This window comes from Populus trichocarpa, chromosome 1 (assembly GCF_000002775.5).
Source record: "Populus trichocarpa isolate Nisqually-1 chromosome 1, P.trichocarpa_v4.1, whole genome shotgun sequence".
NCBI lineage: Eukaryota > Viridiplantae > Streptophyta > Magnoliopsida > Malpighiales > Salicaceae > Populus > Populus trichocarpa.
Window position 1 is genome coordinate 12,593,979 of NC_037285.2, and position 23,644 is coordinate 12,617,622.

The window sequence follows — 23,644 nt, forward strand, 5'->3', positions numbered from 1 at the left end:
GAGGTATAATTTCTTACAGCACAAAACACAAAAATAAAAAGATAAAAATCATGTTTTTAATACTATTTTTGGTGGTAAATTTCATCACTAAAAAACAAACAAAAACAATAATTTAAACAAACACAACTCTTTCTTTGATCTGCCTGGTTATAAGTTACAAGGAAATTATGTCTCCTTGCAAACCATTGAATTACCCCCTGGATAAAAACCCATTCAAGATCCAATTAAGTTGCTTGTCCACGTTCCTCTTTCTCTATTTGTGCACATAGATTTTATGCTCATAAATCATTATCATGCCATAAAATCTTTAAAATATCCAAATTAAGTACACACTCAGCCATTTATCCTTAAACTATTCAAAGGAATTTCGAGTCATACATTAATCGCATTAATTTAAGGTACAATTAACTGAGATTGGGATACATTTGGAGCCATTAAGCTGTGATATTTATAAAGATTATATTGTAATAAGCATATTCACATGACTAAAATATGAGGAGAGAGGGTCAGACTCAAGAGAGAGTGGGATTTTTTTACGAAGCTTTTTCTATGTGATTGGTAGATAAGTTGCACTGAAGGAGGATACAGGAAGCACTCGGAGCCACTTTACACTAGTTTTCTTGGGTGGGTCGTCTAAATTTGCTTTGACCTCACTCCCCACGTCTCCTTCCTCGATCGCTAGGGAGTCTCTAACAGTACTGTCGATAAAAAAAGAAAGAAAGACTTTTGACATATCTAATTATGCTAATGGAACCTTCACAATTATGGCCATGCATTATGTGAAAAGTTCTTTGTTTTATAATCAGAAAGAGACAAATATTTACTTAAACAGAAGAGTGGAGATATAATTCGTAAAAGAGTGATCTACCCATGATATGAACATGAAGGTATAAATATTGCATGGCTTGTTGTCTTAATTTTTGTATTCTTAATTAATCACCTTAATTATCAATATTGTGGTTTCTTAATTGTAATCAAAGTTTATCATTAAATTAATGCAACTAAGAAGCCGTCACCAGAACATGATGAAATATGCTCTCTTTTAAATTTTATAATATAATAGGATAAAAAAGCATTAACATATATTAACATATATATATAGAGTCATAGAGAGGTTTTTTTTATAGAAAATATATATCAAAACTGGTTTTGCAAAACTCGATATATATATATATATATATATATATATATATATATATATATATATATGTGTGTGTGTGTGTGTGTGTGTGTGTGTGTGTGTGTGTGTGTGTGTGTGTGTGTGGTGTGTTTAGGATAGCGATAATGATTAATTTTTAAAGTGTTTTTTCTTAGAAATATATTAAAATAATATTTTTTTTTATTTTTTAAAATTTATTTTTTACATCAATACATCAAAACGATATAAAAATAACTAAAAATTAAATTTAAAAAATTAAAATACGATTCCAAACAACCTTTTTAAAAGGGCTATTTTACTCCTTGGGGGCAACTGCTGCATGCGCCACTATCCTAGATCCCCACGTAAAACACGACATCATATTTATAGTATATATGTTAGCTTACATAAATATATAGGGGAAGAGAGAGATAGAGTTGTGGTCTATCTTCGACAAAAGTAAATCAATAGGATAATTAAATTATATATAGTGCCCGTTTGAGAGGTTCACAGTCAATTACAAACATTAATATATATTTGGTTAATTTAAAAATTGGGTTTTGTATTTGGTGGATCCACTTAAATTGCCGCTGTGATTCCGTTTTAATAACTACTTTTCATATAAATTAATTTGTTGCTTCACTATTCACATAAATAGTAAAGAGGTGGAGAGTTAATTATAATTTATTCTCCACATAGTAGAGGGGTGGAGAGTAATTCACTCTTTACTATTCACGTGAACAGTTAAAAGTAAATTACTCTTCACTGTTCATGACCCGGACGGATTCCTGCCCCAACCGAAATGCATTAGACTGGGTTCGACATAATAAAATAAAATAAAAATCCAACAAAATTTCTCAGGCATTGTGTTTTATTCAAAAAATTTGTGTTTAATATTATTCAATGACACTACATAATTATATTAGAAGAAGATTCTATGATGACGTAGCATTTACAGAATTTGATCGCAATCCCAATCTTATTCCTGATGATATTTTACCTTATATTGTTGCACGCTCAAAAAGCCATAGAAAGCATTCTTAACCAAACACATTAAAAAATTCAAATTTTTTTTTGCTTAAAATTAATATTTTTTTAATATTTTTGGATCGTTTTGATGCGCCGTTATCAAAAATAATTTTTAAAAAATGAAAAAACATCATCTTGATATATTTCTAAGCGAAAAGCACTTTGAACCGCAACCGCTACCACAATCTCAAACAGACTAAGTACTTATTATAAAATAATTTTTTTCAAATCACAACCATAAAAACTACCACAATATCAAACACAATCATACTAATCGATTTGATATTATTGATGTACTATGTAGTTATTTTGTTCAGTATTATAATAATGTTTAATAATTGGCTCCTATATTATGTTTATAAATATTTAAAACAACTAGATAATATATGGTTAAATCTTATTGTTATACTTTTGAGATATAAAATAACCAATAAGAATTATAACATACTATAAATAATTTAATAAATATATTTTGTTTTTATTGAATTAATTATATTCTCATAAACTTGCATGATATGTATCTATAATATTTTTCATAAAAAAAAAAGATAATAATATATATAGAGAGATATATCATTTCAATAAAATAAATTATACACATTCATACATACATGCACAACCCTTTATATATAGAGAGAGAGAGAGTTACGTGAAATATGTTTGATAGATGTAGTTTTTAGAAAAACAATGGAAGATTTTTCATTTTAATTAAAAGAATATATCTCACGGTAAGCATTTGTGATTTTGCTTTGAAATAAATAGACACAAAATCTGGATTTAATTAAAGAAATCAATGGAGCCGGTGGATGATCGGGATTATTTATGGAAGTAGCATATGGATGGATTATTAGAGCATGCAGGCCAACTTTCACACGGATCATGTCACCTCACGCTACTCCACATTAAATCATTATACCAAGATATATATATATATATATATATATATATATATATATATAAGTAATTAAGAGCAAATCTTTTTCCCATACCTGCAGGCCTGCCTGCCTTCTCTTTAATGCAAATGGCTTTCGGCCCTTATTTAATCGATTGATCAGACGCCCTTCACAGAGCTCATATTCATTAATTTATTTGTATAGATTAAGGGGAAATGACAGTCATGATCAGAGCAATTTGTTAAGGAAATGATTATAATCTCCATTGGCCACTCATTCCCTCTGGTGTGCAATTAAAAGCCAATTACAATCTATGGGAATCCTACTCTAGAGGCCTCGATCTCTTCTTTATTACTACTCTCATTAAAGTTTCATCAAATACTTCCAGCGAGCATGAAGATCATGGGTTTGATGAGATGAGTACATGTTATGATACGAAGAATGAATAAAGAAATGAGCACCACAGATAGATTTCTTGATACAGATTGCTTAGTCCCTATACCATTAATGGTTTTGAGCATGATCAGTGGTATGCTTAGGCAATCGTCCACCCCCTTGATCCAATGATTTCGCCAAGTGCAGTTTCCTATTTGGGATAGGATAGGGCATCTGCCATTGGAATATTGATCCTGTTATTTATTGAGGTCGATCCTTTGGAACATTAATGACACATTATGCTTGCTTAATCTAAGCTTTTAATTACAAATAAATTATTATAATCTTTCAATGGACAGATATTCCTCATCTCAAATTTGTTTTCTGTACTTAATAGTTATTTTCCTAAATAAATTTAAATTATCCTGAAGATTTATGCTTCAGATCATCAGTGATCACTGATTGCTTGACATTCAACCAGCCAACTCCTTATACTAATGTCTGGAAGTAGACTGGTAGTAGCACCCGGAATGGAAAGAATTAGGAGGGCATCAGTGTACAGGGGGTGCCCTTGTACTGTACTGAAATTAATATTGACGCTTAAAAAAGGATGTATATGTAAGCAAAATCCAGTGCATGCATCAACCACAAGGAAGAACAATAAACAATAGCAAATGGAGGTTAAGAAATTGAAGGTTTCGTATATGGCAAAAGCCATTAACATGCAAACCAGAGAGAAAGTGATGTGGAAAAGTAGTGCAATGGCAATTACGAATAAGCTCAAAATCACACCGGGCAATAAGAGAGAACTCGCCATTAAAATAGGTTTAATGTGTTTGTCCTTTACTGTGCATCATCAAGTTGGCTCTTGTAACATTGGAAGATGAAGACATAAATCTAAATTAGATGGTCTGCCATCATTGAAAAGGGACCTAGCCATATGATCATTTTCTACTTACGATAAAGATCAAAAGCAAAATCATAAAATAATCTTGGCATGATCCACGCGGCACTAAAGTCCCAATAATTTCCAATGAAAACAGACCTATTTGCGTTTTCTTGCATGCAGGGATATATAAAACCCTAGATTCGAATTAAAGCAAAGGCTTTCATGCTCTATTATAATTAGAGCCATATATATTTCTCTCCCATTGCATCAACATTTCCACCTAGAAACTCGACGACAATGAGAAGGCAGAGAGCACCACGGACATTGTTAATATGCACATTAAAACTTTTTGGGAAAAGAAAAATAAGACACGGATTTAAGGGGTGGAAAGCACAATTGTTTGAAACATGTACCAAGACATGTAATTTCTCTTGGGACCTATCCATTGAAAATAATATATAGTCTAAACCTTTATTAAAATTTACCCTTTAATTAAGCGACTCTCTCAACTAATGAACGAACAAAAACCATCAATTTCCACCCATTAATTTTGCATGAAATTGACATATCCTTTCCATTTATAAATCATATTGGAAAGATTTCGTGTTATCATCCAAATGGTCATAAACTATAAGTCAATCACGTTTCGTTTTGTTGTCCACCTTGTTCTGTACTCATATCAGATACGTTAATGCCTCTAGCTACTTTGTGTCGTTGTTTAATCTATATATAACTGATGACTTCATAATTAAGCTCTGTGTGCAGGTAGGCACAGGCTAGGATATACATTCCACTTGTGTTATAATCATAAACGAGGAAATCCTCAAATTAATTAGTCCAGATCCATATATCTCTCGATTCACTCTCCAGATACGTGTTTTTCTTAAGTTATAATTCTCCATCCAAATCCGTTAATGGCTTGCATCTACACTGTGTGTGTGAGCGTGTAATGTTTTTGCTATTTATTTGAAGGGGTAGCTTTAGCTTTGGTTTGAAACTTGTTTTGGATTTTGATAGAGGGGTGTAATTGAGAATCCTTGAATGTTCGAGGACCTGAGTAAAAACATTTCTTGGGACTGATTTGAGACTTTCTATAATATATAAAAGAAACCCTTTAACTATTGTATTTGGGTAGTTTTGAACACAATTCGTTAGTCTCTCTTTCTTTTTGTCATGGATAGAATTTTAATTAGTAAGTGGCTAGGGAGGTACTTACAACCAGCTATATAAACTGGATTTAATCTTTATAAGATTAAATGAATTACTTCAAAGCATGTATTTCAAATAGTATAATTGAAGTTAATTTTATAGTAGAATATTTTATTTTAAAAATAAAAATTATAATAAATTGTTGAATTTTATTTAGTATATAATTTGATTTAAAAAAATGTGTTAGAAAGTTAATACTAGGGGTTAGTAGTTAGAGAGATAATGGGAGTCATATTATATTTATCATGATGGACTAAATTGTTTATTTTATTTTAGATTAACGTGGATGTTTAGGTCAGTTTGCGTACATCTCGACTAATTCTACATGCTTTGAAGTTAATGACCATGTAAACCTCTAGTGATCTTGAGATTTGTAAAACTTAAATTAGTAATTTTTAAAAAACAAACTTAAAATTTAACTAGTTAAGAAGTTAATTGTTAACTCTTGTAAAGACAAGAAACCACGTTGACTAACCATTTAGGTGGTGACCCAGTGGTAAGAACTTGGGATCAAGAGATTTGCTCCCTCTGTGGTCTCAGGTTCGAGCCATGTGGTTGCTCATATGATGGCCACTGGAAGCTTACATAATCGTTAACTTCAGGGCCCGTGGAATTAGTTGAGGTACGCGCAAACTGCCCGGACACCCACGTTAAACTAAAAAAAAAAAAAAACCACGCTGACTTCCTCTTGTAATAAGGGAACAACCTTCACTAGTCTGATCGATCTGGCATTAATCTAGCTAATAATGAGAGCTGTGTGACATGTAAGAGTTTGTCATTAAAAAGAAGAAGAAGAAAGCTGCAGCGGCGGCGGCGGCGGCTAGATGAGAAAAGAAAGAACCACAGATGGCCTTTTCTGGATGAATGATCGACTCCTTAAAGGATCAATAAGTTTGAGGAATCTATTATGTGAATGCAGCTGATGGCAATTAATAGAGTACTGCAATCATTATACATGGCTAAAGAGATTTGACATCTAAACATTCCCTCCAACTATATACTCCTGCATGTACTGTATTATGATCAGACCAAATTAATGGTCCAGGGAGGCAACCCCACAAGAGACATGAAAGCGAAAAAAAAGAAAGGAAAACCCTATCGTAAGAAAGTTGACTAAATGCTGGTCTAGAAAAGAATTCATGGATGGGCATGCAAGTGATGAATGCAGTCCGATGAAGTCAATTGGAAATAAGAAAATTGATAATAAGATAAGATCATCTTATGGAAAAGAAATTATAAAAAAAAAATTAAATTTAATTTTTAAATAATTCAATGCTAAAGAATAAAATATAAAAAATCAATTAGAAAAAATAAAAAAAAAACTCAAATTAATTCAGACTAACCTATTAAACTTGGGACATGGGTTATGAGATCATGATAAATTCATAGAAAGCAAATTAAAAAACAATTTTGAAGCCCCACTTTTAACAAATCTAGTATTGAAGGTTAAAATCGAGATAAAAAAAATTCATGAGACCAATATATAACCTAATAGAAAGAAAAAAAAAAAGAAAGAGGAAATGATAGTCGATGAATCCACATCCCATTAAATATAGAAGAACGGACAGGGTAAAAAATGACATAAAAAATTGATCATGGTCAACTCAAGTTAGCATGACAAACCTGTAACCCCGATAATCAGGGCTAAGCCAACCTGAGATATCCTGTCAAGCCCGTGATAACTTTTAAAACCCGTGATTATGGTCATTAGACCTAAAATACACAATCTCAAAAATTAAACCATAAAATCCAATTCTCAATCAATTATTAAAAGATGAAATTAGAAAAAAAAATCAATAATATAAAAGGATAAAAAATATATATAGTAATTAAAAAAATAAGAATCAAAATTGAAAAACAAAATAATTTTTTTATTTGATTGAAGGGTGAAATTCAAAAGAAAATTCAATTTAGTAAAAGGACCCAAAAAAGATCAAAAGAATGAGGATCAAAATCAACATAAAAAATAAAACCAATGTTTTGATTAAACGGTGGAATTGAAAAGAATAATAGCTTTTACAAAAGGGCCAATAAGAAAATTAGAAATCAAAATAATGAGGATCAAATTGAAAAACATAATACCATCAATTTGAATTGAATGATGAAATTAAAAATTAATAAAACTTTTACAAAAATATTAAGGAAAAAATAAAAGTCAAAAGAATGAGGATCGATTTGAAAAATATAATATTTGATAAATTAGGATTGAAGGATAAAATTGAAAACAAATAATTTTTTTACAAAAAGAACAAGACCAAAAATTAGAAATCAAAAAAATAAAGACTGAAGTTAAAATACTAACAACAAGGAGTGCCAAACTGTAGTTTTTTATGAAGGAGAGAGAAAAGAATGGGGGAAAGAAAAGTTCACCGGCGATAAATCGAACCACCACCAGAGAAATGTGTTGTGCTAACAGGAAGAGGACACGACAACGCTTCCAACGACATGTCGAAAGGGCATTTTTAGATGCCGAGAGGCATCACATGTGCCGCTTGAAGTGCTTAGGCACCTCCCAAGCGCCCAAATACACATGCACCCAACTTTTTCATTTATCCACATAAAAAATTGCTCCTTGTAATTACAAAAAAAAATATGCAAAAACGAAAAAGCGTCTTGACTTAAGGTTTAGTTTTATCTTATTTTAAGGGCATTTTTGTTATTTCACTGTGTATTTTAATTGTTTATTATTTTTTTATTTGGTCAAATACAAAATTGACCCTCTACTGACACTATAATAACTAAGAAATCATTCTGAAAATAAAAAAAAAAATACCCCTTCACTCTAGGTTTAAATTCTTTGCTTCGAGTAATGTTTTATTTTGATCCTTTTATTATGCAGTTAATATAAAAAAAAAAGATTTATTTATTCCTAGTTAATTTAGAAATGACAAGTGAATCATGTAAAAAGATTTTAATATCTTTGAAAGTTAGATTTAAGTTTTTTAGAGGGAGGGGCAAAGTGACCATTACATTATACCAATGAACAATGTTTATGAGTGTGGATCTACACTTATTTCCCAAAGAGTTTTAGCTTTTTTTAATTAGTAATGTTTAGTTATCTATTATAGTTTGTTCTTATAGTAGTTAAATAGTACTTGACGAAATTATACTGTTATGATTTTGAAATATAAAAAGATCAATTGAGATTGTAACAGTAAAAATAATTTAATAAATATATTTTATTTATATTAAATAATTACAATTTTTTAATCTTACATGTTACATGTGTGCATATTTTTTATTAGAATAATTATTAGGTCTTAAAAACTATATATATAAAGATTTTGGCATAGAGTTAAGTAAAACACTAGTAACTATGGAATGTGTGAAATTTAAAAAATAAAAAATAAAAGAAATTGTGGTTTTAATTAGAAAAAGACTGGTACCCATAATAAGGAGATGTGTTTGGTTTTTTTTTTTTGTTAAAGGTAGTGGTATTTTACTTTAAAAAAAAACGATTTTCATTTTGAATTAAAACTTGTTTTGATTAAGAAATTCTAGAAAGTAACAAAATTAGTGTTCTGATTTCAATTAACATGGCTTCTAATTAGAAATGGGATAATGATTATTTTTAAAGTGTTTTTTTTAAAAAAATATATGAAATAATATTATTTTTTAAATTAAAAATAATTAAGAGCAATTATGTTTTAAAAGCACAGTAACCCTAACGCTAGACAGACACTAATACAAAGCAAGTCGTTGGGATTTCATGACCAAGTAGAAAATTTAAATAAATAAATAAATAAAGGGGGTGGGTTTGATGACAAATTAAGGGCACTAATGATAACTTTACCGAGAGGGGAAAAATAATGAAATTATTTGTTACAAAAAGGAGATGGGGTTTATCATAATATTCCCATTTGGGAAAGGTTTGATTAAGAAGCGAAAAAAGGAGAAACTAGTGGCGAAGGGAATGGGACGGTGGTGGCGGTGGTGGACGTGGTAAATGATACCCCATCACCATCAGAGGGATAATCACCAATCATCAATGGCAATGTCATTTGTGGGGGTCCCGGTTTGGGTTTATTCCTATGAGGTCTATCTAGTGCCAGGTGGCAGCCTACGAGCCAGTCTTTCTTACGTTGTTGAGCTGCAATGATTTGGCCGGTGGAAGGTTAAACAGGACATTTGATGATTCCAAAATTATTTTCTAGGTGCTTCACTGCAAGGAACAACCAAGCAAATCATGTTAAATTTAAGCTTTCTTTGTTTTGTTATGTTCTAAGTTAAAAATAATTTTTAAAAATAAAAATAAAAAAATTATTTTAATATATTTTTAAATAAAAAACACTTTAAAAAATAATTACAATCATATTTTCAAACACGCTATTAGAATATATAATTGACTTGTCTCCATAAAATTAGTGTTCTCCTTTCAATTATTAACGTGGTTTTTATATGTTTATAAGTGTTTAGAAATGAAATAACTGTTGTTTGTTAAAGTATTTTTTAAAATATATTAAAATAATTTTTTATATTAATGCATTAAAATAATTTTTAAATATAAAATGTATTTTTAAAAAAAAAAAATTAAAGATTAACAAAACAATGGTTACAACGAACAGTCACACACCCCGATTTGTTTATATATATATATATAGCACAGTGCTAGACCTTCAGAATAATAATGTAATGGCTTTTCAAAAAGGGCTGGTCAAGTTATATAATAAGTGTTTGGACTTCATTTTTTTAAAAAAAAAAACCTTGCAAACTGAGGAATCTGAGTTCCAATATCATCTTCAATTGTTTATCATCAATCTATCCAATAATTATAATTATATGGGCTTATAAAGGACAGAGGAATTTACATATATGGCCAGCAATTATTATTGGATGCTAAGCGATCTTGACTAAATTTTTGCCAGAGATCCCTCCATTGGAGGTACAGTTGAACTTGAACCGTTAATTTTATAGTGGTTAGTTAATTACTTTATGGAATGCACTTTAAAAAAATATAAAAATTCAAATAGAAGAGAGAAACTTCAATAAATATATAGATACAACTTAAAAAAAAATTATAAATGAAAATATTCTTATAATTCTTACCTATTTATACATTTTTTTTTTTAATCAAAACGGATCTCATACTCGTAGAATAATCTACCGATAGAATATCATTAGCTATTCATTTAATATCATAACTAAAATAATATTATTAATTATCCCTGAGTACCATATATCTTTTTTCACTGCTTTTCTTACACCCTTTTTCTAGTATTTAACAACATTCAGGTTAGCCAACTACTACATACATCTTTTTTCGAATCCCAGAACCCGAGACCCTCAAAAACCTCCAGATGACAAATGCTATATGGAAAGAAGAAGAAAAGAAGTCATTGTTGATAAAATTAATCGATCTTGCAGTGCTTTTTTTACCAATAAGCACTGCAAGATCGATTCCTTCCATCACGAATCCTTAAGCAACACAAGGATGCCCATCATCCAGCTAAATTATGTTTGCAGCCTAGAAGCTTGATCTTTGCTTCAGAAATTGATCTATCCTCGCTAGAATCAGCTCAATGAGCCCGTATTTAGGAATTAAAGGGCTTATAAACAAGAAGCTGTGAACTTAGACATCATCAAATTGTAAATAAGGTGAAGGACTTTAGGCAACAAAATGAAACATCAAGAAGGCGTTACTGGAATACCTTTGGCAGAACACTTGGCAGCTATTGGAATCTTGTACGTTTATATTCGTACGGAAGGCACCCACACAAGTTCATACCATTGAATATATAGATCGATGAGGGAAATCACCTTTCATTGAAATGGAAATCGACACTTTTCCCCGATCCACAATGTTTTATCAGATTGTAGAAGAACAGATCAGGATTTTCAAGTCCAGAATGGAAATATTTCTTGCTGTCACAAAAACAACTAGTGGGTTTGCCATCAGGTTTCACATGAACGGTTTGTCAACATGTTCACAGTGCTTTGATTTGAGATAATCACCTTCTCTCACCAGGAGTTCCGGGCAAAACTGTTCTGTGGAATCACAAATGGGTTTTCCTGAAATGTTAACCTGCGTATTTGAAATTACAGCCGCATATCCCACAATTTTCAAGAAAAAATTCTTTTCTTAACAGTACAGAACAGGCTTTGTTTTACCAAATAAGCACTGCAAGATCGATTCCTTCCATCACGAATCCTTGGGCAACACAAGGATGACCATCATTCAGCTAAATAATGTTTGCAGCCTAGAAGCTTGATCTTTGCTTCAGAAATTGATCAATCCTCGCTAGAATCAGCTCAATGACGCCAGGGGATAACTTTTGCGGCGTCTGGTTACAATGGATTTCTATTCACATCTTTGTACAGCAAATATCGTGTGCGGGTCTTACCAAGTGCAGCGTACCTTAAAAGGTAGCAAAGGACACCAGTCTATCAGAATTTAGTGCACTGGAGGAATAAACATTCAATCTTTACAGGAAGAAAGGAGGTTATATATTCCTCACCATTGGGGCACAAAAGGGGCCATCCAAATGGCATCACCAGATTGAACTGGATACCTGTAATAAAACAATTTTTAAGCTACAAGAACAGAGAAGTTGCAGCGAACAGAAAAGCAGGAACAAGCAAACAGAATATGCAAGTATAAAGAAACGGGTTAAAGAAATGTTTCAACAAGTCAATGAGAACGTAGCTCAACTGGCACTCATGTCCCTCCCCCCTCAAGTGGTCTTAGGTTTGAGCTTCTCCTTTGTGATTAAAAGTTAAAAAGAAATGTTTCAACAAAAGAAGTTCCAGAAGCACCCACTGAAAGTTTTAAGTGTGTTGTTAAAATTGCATGAACAGACACGTGCTGACCAGCAAAGGAACTTCCCAACTGAAAACACTATCATTTATTGAACATGAATCTCAGATTTATTTATTTATTATTATTTTTTTTAGATAGACCCCAAGGTTGTTAAAATCGCGATTTTAACACGGCACGGAAAGCCGCACGCAAACTCGGATCGTAAAAACGGATCGTAAAATCGTAAAAAAATCGTAAGGAATTTTAAAATACATTAAAAAAAAATTCATGCTTCAAATAAAAATTCATACATAGTTCAAGCACCTTAAAAATAATGTTTCAAATAAAAATTCATACATAGTTCAAACATCTTAAAATACATGGTTCAAATAAAAGTCATCCTGATACATAATTTAAAATAACTTTTCATTAACAAATAATTAACAAACTTAAAATAAACAATCTGCTGGTGTGTCATGTAAACTAAAATCAGCTTCATTCCCTTCATCTTCCTCATTATTCCTTAAGCATTCATCAATATCATTAGCATCAAGAGGATTATTAGTATCACTACTAGTACCAACACCAATATTATGAACATTAGTGCTACTACTAGTACCAACACCAATATCATCAATTTGAATATCCAAATCATCTTCAATACCATGACTCTCCATTTCAACATTATTAGGAATTTCTTCTTCATCACTTTCATCCTCATTACCATTTTGTCTTCGTGTTGCACTGGTAATAGTACCAAGAAAATCAAAGTTTGGATGTTTTTCTCCCTCAGTTATCCAATCATCATCAGATGAAAGATCATCTTCCATACCAAAATCATCAGCTTGCCTTCTGACTTGGTTATCATTCAATTTCAGATTGCACATTACAAATACCAAGTCATTCATTTTTTTCTGGTGCAAACGATTTCTTCGTTTTGTATGAACCTAAATAAACAATTCAAATTTATAAGATTTTTATCAAATATTTCAATATTTAAAATAAAAAACAAAAAAAACTCACCATTTCAAATGCACTCCAATTACGCTCACATCCAGATGAAGTACAAGTCAAGCTTAGAACTCGGATTGCAAACCTTTGTAATTCTGGACATTCATCCCCATAAGAATCCCACCATTGAGCTGGAGTTTTTTTATCTCTTGCTGTCTTGGCAGCGTCAATGCCAAACAACCCTTTTGCATCCTTGAATGATTCAAGTTGTAAGTCAATTTTGCACCTTTCATTTGCATTAGGCACCATCCTTTCTAAGCATTGATATAATCCAATTTTAATGTTGGCATTAACCTTAAAATTAGGATTATAATGATAATGAGGATTCAAATAATAAGCTGCTGCATGTAAAGGTCTATGGAGTTGAAGTTCCCATCTTGCATCAACAATATTCCATACAGGTATATAACTATATAAAAAAAAAACAATAAAAATATCATTACAATATAGGAATATCTCAATTGAAAAACATTCATATTAATAGATGACAACATTTGAAATATAAATTAGCAAGATATATACCTTTTTTTCACAGAACCAAAATTCACTTGTATCTTCTCTTTTGCTTCATCCATTGCTTTATATATAAAACCCATAGCTGGTTTCTCATCAGAATCAACTAATCGAAGAACTTTAATTAGAGGAAACGCTGCCTTAATACATATAGTAACATCATACCAAAATCTGCTGTCCAAAACACAATTTTGAATTCGTTTCCCTTCTTCTATTCTTGCAAACCTACATGAATTCCACTGGTTGGAAGTAAACATAGTCATCAGCTGTATTTTATGATCATTCAAACATCCTAGAGTCAAATATGCAGTAGCAAATCGAGTGGCAGCAGGCCTAATCAAATCTCTTCCTTTCGTAAAGTGCCTTAGCATAGAAATAAGAATGGTTCTTGAATAAATATATGAGGTGATTCTCCTCCCCTTTGCAATAGTTACTTGATGAACCTCTAACTTCTTCTCAAAATCTTCTAATATCAAGTCAATACAATGGGCAGCACATGGTGTCCAAAACAAACTCTTTCTTTTTTTCATTAATAATTGTCCCGCTGCCTTATAATTTGCAGCATTATCGGTGACTACTTGGACAACATTTTCCTCCCCAATCCTCTCCACAATGGCATCTAACATCTCAAATACCTTATCAGCAGTCTTGGACATATTAGAAGTATCCACCGATGACAAAAAAACTGTCCCTTTAGGACTATTAACCAAAAAGTTACAAATACAACGTCTTTTTTTATCTGTCCATCCATCAGACATTATTGAACAACCTGTTTTTTTCCATTCTAGCTTGTACTCCTCAAGCAATTTCATTGTTTGATCCACTTCTTGCTTCAAATACTTCTCTCTAATATCATAGTAGGATGGAGGCTTGAAACCTGGCCCATGCTTTGCAACCATTTCAAGTGCTTTAATAAACTCAGGGTTTTTTACACAATTAAATGGAATTGCACTAGTGTAGAAAAACCTAGCAATTTGTCGACATGCTTCTTCTCTAATATCCTTTTTTAGCAATTGATTTAGAGTTGTTTGTGTACTTCCACTCCCACTAGCTACTCTCTTTCCTTTGTCCTTGGAGCTAATTTCTTTTATTTCATCATCATCAACATCATTTCCACTATATTGAAGGGCCTTTCTTTTCTTTTCAGTTGCCTCTAGATTTTTCACCAAAACACCTAAAATCATCTGCTTAACATTTTCTGGCACTTGCTGACATAACTCAACATCCTTACGAGTGCAAGCCAAATGTTGTTTGAAACGAAATATACCTCCACTAATAATTTTTTGACAATACTTGCACAATACTTTCCTAGAATTTTTATCAACATCTATCCCATGCTGCCATCCAACATCAAGCCTATTACCAAAAGCATTTTTTCTAGATGCCATAAGTTCAACAATTCAAGAATCAATTCAAATCAGCCCTGTAATCAATCCAAACATTTTATAACAGGTTACAAACTTGATTTTAATACACACTACAACCCATCTTCTATATTATTATCCATTACAGGTTACAAACTTACAAGTTACAACCATTTACTACTCAGCAAAGGCAGCATAAAAACAGTCAATCAGCACTCTAAATTACAATTTACAACCCAAATCCATTCATCACAAGTTACAACCCAAATCACGGTAAAATGACAATAAATCCATGCATCACAACTCAGCAGCAGCAGCATCATTCTAAATTATAATAAATCCATTCATCACAATTCACAACTCATTCACAACTCAGCAGCAGCAGCACTCTAAAATAAATTACAATAAATCCATTATCACAACTCAGCAGCAACATCATCAATCATCACTCTAAATTCCAAATTCAAGGTAAGAAAAAACAGAGTCTCTCCGGTCTCCATTTAGACACTGTCACACACACATACTGTCACATACACACACACTGTCACCGGTTATATTTCAATCCAAAATTCGCAGGCATACTCTCAAATTGATGGACACTTGAATATTAACATGTCTCAATAACAGATTAGACATCATTAAACTGTAAAGAAACGGAATGGTAAGAAACTAAGAAGCTTACCTTTGTTCTGAGCAGTGAGCACCGACGCTGAGAAGAGAAACAGAGTAACGGACTAAGCAACAAGACTCACAGTGAATGTTTGCAGTCAAAGTTGGAGCATCTGAATTCAATCAAACTAACATTAACATCAGTGATGAGATTAATAAACGGACAGGGACGAAAAAATAACCCACTTGAAGACTACAGAAACAAGATAAACGGACACTATAACTTACCTCGTGAAGACTGGAGAGACGTCGTTGACCGTTGTTGTGTGGACTGTGATTCTCACAGTGGCCGGTGGAAAGAACGTCGGCGATGATGGAAATAATGCAGATGAGGGACGAGCGAGGGCTATGACGGTGGTTGATTATTGGCTGAGAGGAAGACTGCAAGAGATTAAAAGAAGACTGAAGAGAGAAGACTGATTCGGTGAAGAGAAGACTGAAGAGAGAAGACTGTTGGTTGTTAAATTTGGGATTTTCAATTTAGGGATTTCGTGAATTACTGAATGTCTGAAATTCTGAATTGTGAAATGTGAATGTCAAGAGAGAAGACTGATTCGGTGAGTCACAGACTCACAGTTACTTTGCCTTCGATATGTTCAAGCCAATAGGCGGGTGACACGTGGCAACTACACTGAATTTTGTTCTCCTGCGGGCAAACTCGTTCAATCGGTGGTGAAATCGCGATTTTAGGCGATTTCACCCGATTTTAACGATTTTAACTGTTTTTGATGCGATTTTACTCATTTCCGATTTTTATGAACGATTTAGCACGTAAAGTCTATATTAACTCGTAAAAACGTACGATTTTACGACTTGAATCGCGATTTTAACAACCATGATAGACCCTTTTGACTGGTTCATTTGAAGCAGTTTATAAATATGTTTCTATCAAAAAGCTTTGTAGCAATGAAAACAAGACTTTTGAGGTACTTTAAGATCTTTATAAAATTCAGAATCTTCCAAATAAGCCTTTAAATATGGCTAAACTATTCAAACCTCCATGAATTTAAAGTTATTTAAAAATTAGTCCATGTATTCTTAATTTCAGTTTTGACCTCCTTATACTTTGGTATTTTGAAATCAAGCCTTTTAGTTATTTTTTCCAAAATTCCCTCCATGTTTTGCATATAAAACTAATAAAATTACTTAAACACTCTGAACATCAATAATCTTCAACTTAATTGATTATTTTTAATTTTTTGATAGAATTAATTTTAAATTCTGAAAATAAAATAAATAAATTTAACAATGTAAAAAAAACACCTATTTTTGTACCAGTTCCAGAAGAGCAAAGAAAAAAGGGGAGTTTTGTTCATTATTTTAATTCTCCATCCAAAAATTTTGATTTTAATTTTTTCAAAAAAAAAATAGTAGCATACATACCTTTCTTCTTTGTCTAAAAAAAAACCCCTCCATTAGCCTTGAAATCTCTTCTTCATTTTTTTTTCAAAAAATTAATTTAAAACCAAAATTTCAAGATGGAGAATTAAAATTATGATAATAAATTTTATTTCTCAAATTTAAAATTAATTTCATAGAAAAAAAATTAAAATTGATTAGTTAGGTGAAAGGTTATTGGAGATGAGAATATTTAAGTCATTTCATTAGGTTTTATATGTAAAAAGAACCTTGAAAAAAGTAAGAAAAGAAAATTTCAAATATATCAAAGTACAAAGAAGTCAAAAATAAAATTAAGAGTACAAAGACTAATTCTCAAATGACTTTTTAAGTTCAGAAGAGGTTTGACCCATTTAGCTTTTAAATAATATTAACACCAAATATTATTTGAGAATAGCAATAACTATTTGAGAATCACAACTCTTGATTTAAATTCTTACCAGCTATCACCCAATCGATAAATACCTTGTCCCTCTAGTAGCAGCAAACCATGCTGATTGTAATGCACCTCCTATAAAGCAAACATGCAAGTGAAAAAAAAAAAAGAGGGAACAAAACTTGCAATTTCACATCACAAATTCAAGGGATAGCAGCCTCAAGAAGCTGACAGTTGGGCCTATGTGGTTAGCAAAACACGATACTTTGAAGATTATTGCATCATGAAGATGAACAGACAGTATATTCTAAATTATTTCCCTTAAATAAGTTCCTTCTGTACTTCAGCATTTGGCTGGACCTTAGATGTGGTAAAAACTGGAATTCACATTCTTTGGATTTTTAGGCCCTCCAGAGAATTAAACCAGTACAGTGGTGAAAAAACATAACAAACAAAACTTAAAACCTAAGATCTTGAAACAAAGTACGGAGTTTCAATCAACAAACAAGGGAAGCATACCTTCACATTAAGGAATTCTCCAGGTTGGAAATCCATTATCTGCAGGCAGAAAATCATACCAACCAAGAATCCAGCTTGTTAAAAAGAACACAACAATTCAGAACTTTGTCAAAGTAATGTTTATGATCCTATATTTCATTAACACTACCACAGAGGTTTCCTACATAATGTAAGAAAAGGAACCTGCACTCCCTGGCAAATGGCTATATGCATGGAATTCAAAACTTCAAAATTGATACCATAAAATTAGGAGTTTCTAACAATTTCAGAACTACATTCCAGTACTGCAGCATAATCCTAAATTTCATGTTAAGATATTGTACAGTACAATATTTGAAGCATTAAAATATTGAAGATCCTAGCTTGCTGGCCCTTTAACCGAGCGACTGGCAACTTGTGCCATGTTTAATGAATTAAACTAATTCTGCAAGGACTTTTTGCATCCAAATCTTTTGACAAGAATATTGCTGGGAAGCATGCAAATGACAGGTAGAGGTGCTGATCAAAACTGCTACTCAACCAAACAGGTTCATAAATCAAAGTTGCTGTGTGCAGAGATATCTGATTATATAATTTCCAAAATTTCTTATCATATAAGTGCTCATACTGTCTTGTCCAGTTCCAAACCCTATCTATGAGAGCAATCTAAACTAGTCTATGAAAAATGCAGCTCAGAAAGATAGGTTCTTTGCTTTTTTTTCCAAAATATTAACTTACAAAAGTATAAGGTCGAACACTAGAAAGCAAAAGGGCTTACATGGATATTGAAGTCATATTGCAATGATGGAGGCAGAAGCTTTCTAAGTTCAAAAACCTGTCAATTAGTAAAATGAGCAATTTTGTTGCATGTACACATGACTACCAAATAATATCATAATATGCTCAGGAATGGTAATGTATAATTCCTAAGCATAATTATTCTTTACAAAGAAAAACAAGCATTTCTATATCAGAAAAACAAAGCACTCTGCAAAAGTAAGAAAACAATAATTGAAAGGTACCTCGCCTGCTGCTGGTCTGTTGAACCAACAATTTGCTCAGTAACATGACTTTCTAGAGAATCATACCTGACAGGATAAGAAACCCCCTTGGTGATCGTAATTATTAAGGATAATGTAGTAGCTATACTACACTAGCAAGCATATAGTAAACTTCATGAAAGACATCATTTCGATGAGCCTGATCAAACAGATATCTAAATAATAATCCCTGCACCAATTCCTGGCCTTAGATAATCAACTATAATACCGTCATAAGCAGAACATAAAAAGTTGAATAAAGCAATAGCAAAGGTGAGACAGCTAGACATTCAGTTAATCATACTTCATGGAGAAACAAACCTGTGTTCAAAGACAGCAAGAGTAGCAGATGCACCACACTCCAGAGAATGTTCAAAATTTGGTGGTAGATAAGCGTATGAATCCACTTATAAAGCAAAGAGTATGACATCAAAATTTTTGAAGCCAGCATTAACAAATTAGAAAGATTCCCTTTCTCTAAAGCTGAAAGATATATATCTACATGTGCGAGTTGTTGAGCTTTCAAAAACATGGTATCAAGTATCTTGGGTTACAAAAGCATAATTCAAAAAGGAAACCAAATCTCTAAAGACTGCCTTTTGGTTCCTTTTTATTTCCAACTTGCCTTCTGTCAATACTACCAAAAATCTACCACATGGTTGAGGTTTTAAAGGTAATAGATTTATGAATATGTCTGTGTGGGGTGGAGTTCCCAAAACAATTAGTTCTGAGTGTCATGAATCTCAAAACCATGGTTTCGAAAAAGGTAATCAGTCGTCATATCTACCTTTCAATTTCAAACTTGCTTTTGTCAACTCTACCAAAAATCCGAAACACACTCTTAATATGTGCCCTAAATTTGTAGACCACACTTGCCGTCATTTGGTGGTGGGCACCATATGCATTACTCAGAGTTGCAGAACCCTGAACCACGAACAAGAACCTAATAATTTAGGAAGCATGGGTTAGCCAGGATCATACTTGGATCAGGCCCACTGATAATGGAAACACATAAAAAAATAAAATTATTCCTTACCTCTCTACATCATTTGGAGGGAGCCCAGACCTTGAATTTTCTGCACATGGTAGAGTTTACATCAGCAAGCAATCCAAATTAGCAGACATGCATAACAAGCTGCATCACATTTTTCACAAGAAAATCACACAGAAGATGAAAGATTAATATGTACTATAAAAAGGAAGGAAATGGGTTATATCCCACACTGAAGAGATTCTACGTATTCAGTAAGAATAAGAAGTGCCTCAACTGTATCCATGTATGGTGCACTTTCAAGAGAAACAAAATTATTCAGCCTAATCACAGAAACGCAATTACACAAATCCTACAGGATTAGAGCTCAGCTGATCTTTGTTTTTTTTATTATTATTATTATTATTATTATTATGTTTGATGAGAACAGAGTTCTGCTGATCATTAAGACTGCAAAAACTACAATGAAGAAAACTATGCAGAACTCAATACCCAGGTCAGGTAACAACATTCAAGAAATGTGTCCACAAGCATAGAACTTCGTATGTTTTTGACAAGTATCATCTGCATGATTACAAGGCGTGCCATCAGGAAGAACTTGAGGTTTCCTATACCAGACATCGGAACCTCACCCACCATAAGTTATAGAACATGTGTATACATAAAGAGAGAAGACAATCAATTCAAATTTCTCACAATATGCATTCAGTTGAGTGGTTGATAATAATTACTTTCGGAGTCAACCACACCGCATATCATTGATAAACAGTGTTACCAAGTCCTCTGGTTCAGAATATAGGGGCTATCTCAGGGATTATTCTAATTCGCAGGTGAGGGAATCAAAGGAGGGGAAGACATGCTAAGAACAAGTAACCTATGCACGAAACGATGCATGATAAGTGCTAATACGTGACTTGAGAGTTTTTTTTTTAAAAAAAAAAAATCAACTTAGGAAAACAATAATCTTGCAAATATCTTAGCCTGCTTCAAGCCAAAAAAAAAAAAAACAAGACATTAAACATCCTGGGCAAAAAATAAAATATAGTAAGTGATCAATAACAAAAAGAAACATGAAATAATTGAGAAGAGAAAACCTTGCATCTTTGCGAGGTACATCACAAAGTGGGAACCCATAGCTGGCGTCATTAGATATGCCCCCAATGTATTTGTCCTGTACACATAAATTTGAATGGCTATAGCACCGGATTTCTTTAAAATAAATGGAAATTCAAAGAAAAGAAAAGGAGCAGTACCATTCTGGTAAAGGACTGAATACATGACTTTCTGGTGTTATTAAAGCGTGGTCTCTTTCATAAACACTGCGTGTGAAACCTGGCAAGTCTGTAAAAAGAAGAAACAAATTAAGCTTGTATTTCATCTTCAATTGACTGCTTTCTGATTAGAATAAAATAAAAATTTATGGCTCAATTCGTGCTTTCTTTTGTAAAATGATATAATTCAAAAAAAATAATTGATAACAAAAGTTCATCAAATTGATAACAACTATCATACATTTTCTACTTAGAATTAAAAAAAAAATGTAGTGACCTTGAAGGTGAGAAGGAGAGAGTGTTGGATTAGTAACTCTCCAATAGAGAGGTTTGGAGGAGGCCGTTTCGGTTTCAAAAGGTGAAGGAGGAGCAGAGCAGAATCCTCCATCGTCACTCAAAGCAGCTGTAATTGATGATAGAGAGAGTAGGAGGAGGAGGAGAGACGGTAGCGTTGGAGTTTGCATGGTATTTTGGTTTTAGGCTGTTAAATGAGCGAGCGTGCTAGTTCAGTAGGTTCAGTCTGAGCCTGCGGATGGTGGCGGACTGGGGTCGTAGGACTACTGACAGCAAATGAAAACCTGTTCGTTTAAAAACTTTTTTTTTTTCAAAATTATTTTAATTTTAATATGATAATATTAAAAATAATTTTAAAAAATATATATATTTTAATATATTTTCAAATAAAAAAATATTTTAAAATACAATTACTACTACACTCTCCATATAATTAGAATATACAATAGAAAAGTTGATTATTTATTTTTTAAAATATTTTAAAATAATATTTTTTTATTTTTAAAAAATTATTTTTAACATTAATATAAAAAAAATTCATTATTTGAACAGCATCCGAACACTATCTTCAATTTACCCAAAATACAAGATTGTTCAAAGAAAAAAACATAACACCTTAATTTAAAAAAAAAAAACAAAAAAACTAAGAAAGAAAACTAAGAAAACTACGCAGCTAGAAAAATAAAATCTATAACTTTATGCTTAAATGCATTGTTACATGTAAAAATTAAAAAGTTAAATGAACAACACAAGTTTTTTCTTTATATAATAAGCACTTTTAAATAATATAAAAATTAAAATTATTTTTATATTTAGTTAGTGTCATAAATTAATTTTGTATTATAAATTTAATATAAAACATATTAGTTAACAGTTTTCATGATAATTTTTAATTTGAATTAAATAAAATTAATAGTCCACAGTTAAATTGTTATAAATATAAAATATTAAGATGATTATTATAATTTTGATTTTTTATAAAGAAAAATAGTTGTAATCTTCATATATATATATATTTTCTGTTTTTAATGAATGAACGTGTTTTAAAAAAAAATTATTGAAAAACAAACTAAAAAGAAAGAAAGAAAACTGTTTACGTTACTAAACATACCTAAATTTTTATAAAACATTTTTCTTAATTAAACATTAAAAATATTACCTTGAAAAATTAACATTAACATTAAAAAAAAATAACAGAGATAGTGATTTTACCATATATCATCTCGCAGGACATTAGCCATTAGAATGGTTTTTTTAATCCATGTTTCTTTCTTAATTTCATAAATTTTATTATTAAAAATTGAGTTTCATGATTTATTATAATTTATTTTCTATATAGTTATCACAGTTTTATAAATTATGTTGTAGGTTTAACGGATTAATCTAGTTGACTCGAGCTTTTTTTATTTTTTTAATTGATATTTATTTCTCAATTTCATGGTTCAACATCAGGTTGAATCAAGTCATTTTATTGTGTCCTATTTTTTATTGAATTTTTTTTATTTTTATCTTTCAAAAATGTGTTTATTGGGAATCGGATTTCATAATTTATTTATTTTTGCTTTATATGGGGTCATCTCAACCTCGTGACTCGAATTACGGGATTGGCAAGTAAACCCTTGTTTACTCAGGTTGTTTTTCTGGTTCATTTTCTATGAGATTACCTAGTCTTATGATCCAAGTTGTGGGTTTGGCGGATTAACCTAGGTTTACTCAAGTTTTTTTTCTCATTTTTTTATTATTTTTTCAATTTCATTATACTTTGATTGGGAATTAGACTTCATAATTTATTTTGATTTAGTTTCTACAGGGTTATCCTAATCTCATGATCTAGATCGTGCGCTTGGTATGTTAACTTGGGTTAATTTAAGTATTTTTTTAAAAAAAAATTATTTTTCAATACTGGGTTAATTAAGAATTAGACTTCATAATTTGTTTTGATTTGCTTTA

The 23,644-nt window shown here is 31.5% G+C and overlaps 2 protein-coding genes across 2 annotated transcripts; both read right to left on the reverse strand.

Annotated features, from left to right (window-relative positions):
- Window positions 1-10,712: 10,712 nt before the first annotated feature.
- Window positions 10,713-21,943, reverse strand: LOC18094552 ((S)-ureidoglycine aminohydrolase). Its single transcript, XM_052452381.1, has 12 exons — window positions 21,678-21,943; window positions 21,383-21,470; window positions 21,224-21,300; window positions 20,175-20,214; window positions 20,011-20,081; window positions 19,460-19,544; window positions 19,105-19,186; window positions 18,877-18,933; window positions 18,120-18,158; window positions 17,665-17,735; window positions 11,989-12,042; window positions 10,713-11,888 (listed from the first exon to the last, which is right to left on the reverse strand). The coding sequence occupies exons 1-12, from the start codon at window positions 21,862-21,864 to the stop codon at window positions 11,819-11,821; spliced, it is 921 nt and encodes a 306-aa protein (XP_052308341.1). The 5' UTR covers window positions 21,865-21,943; the 3' UTR covers window positions 10,713-11,818.
- LOC112324487 (uncharacterized) lies at window positions 12,582-15,909 on the reverse strand. Its single transcript, XM_052452378.1, has 2 exons — window positions 13,293-15,909; window positions 12,582-13,216 (listed from the first exon to the last, which is right to left on the reverse strand). The coding sequence occupies exon 1, from the start codon at window positions 15,179-15,181 to the stop codon at window positions 13,787-13,789; it is 1,395 nt and encodes a 464-aa protein (XP_052308338.1). The 5' UTR covers window positions 15,182-15,909; the 3' UTR covers window positions 12,582-13,216; window positions 13,293-13,786.
- Window positions 21,944-23,644: the final 1,701 nt, after the last annotated feature.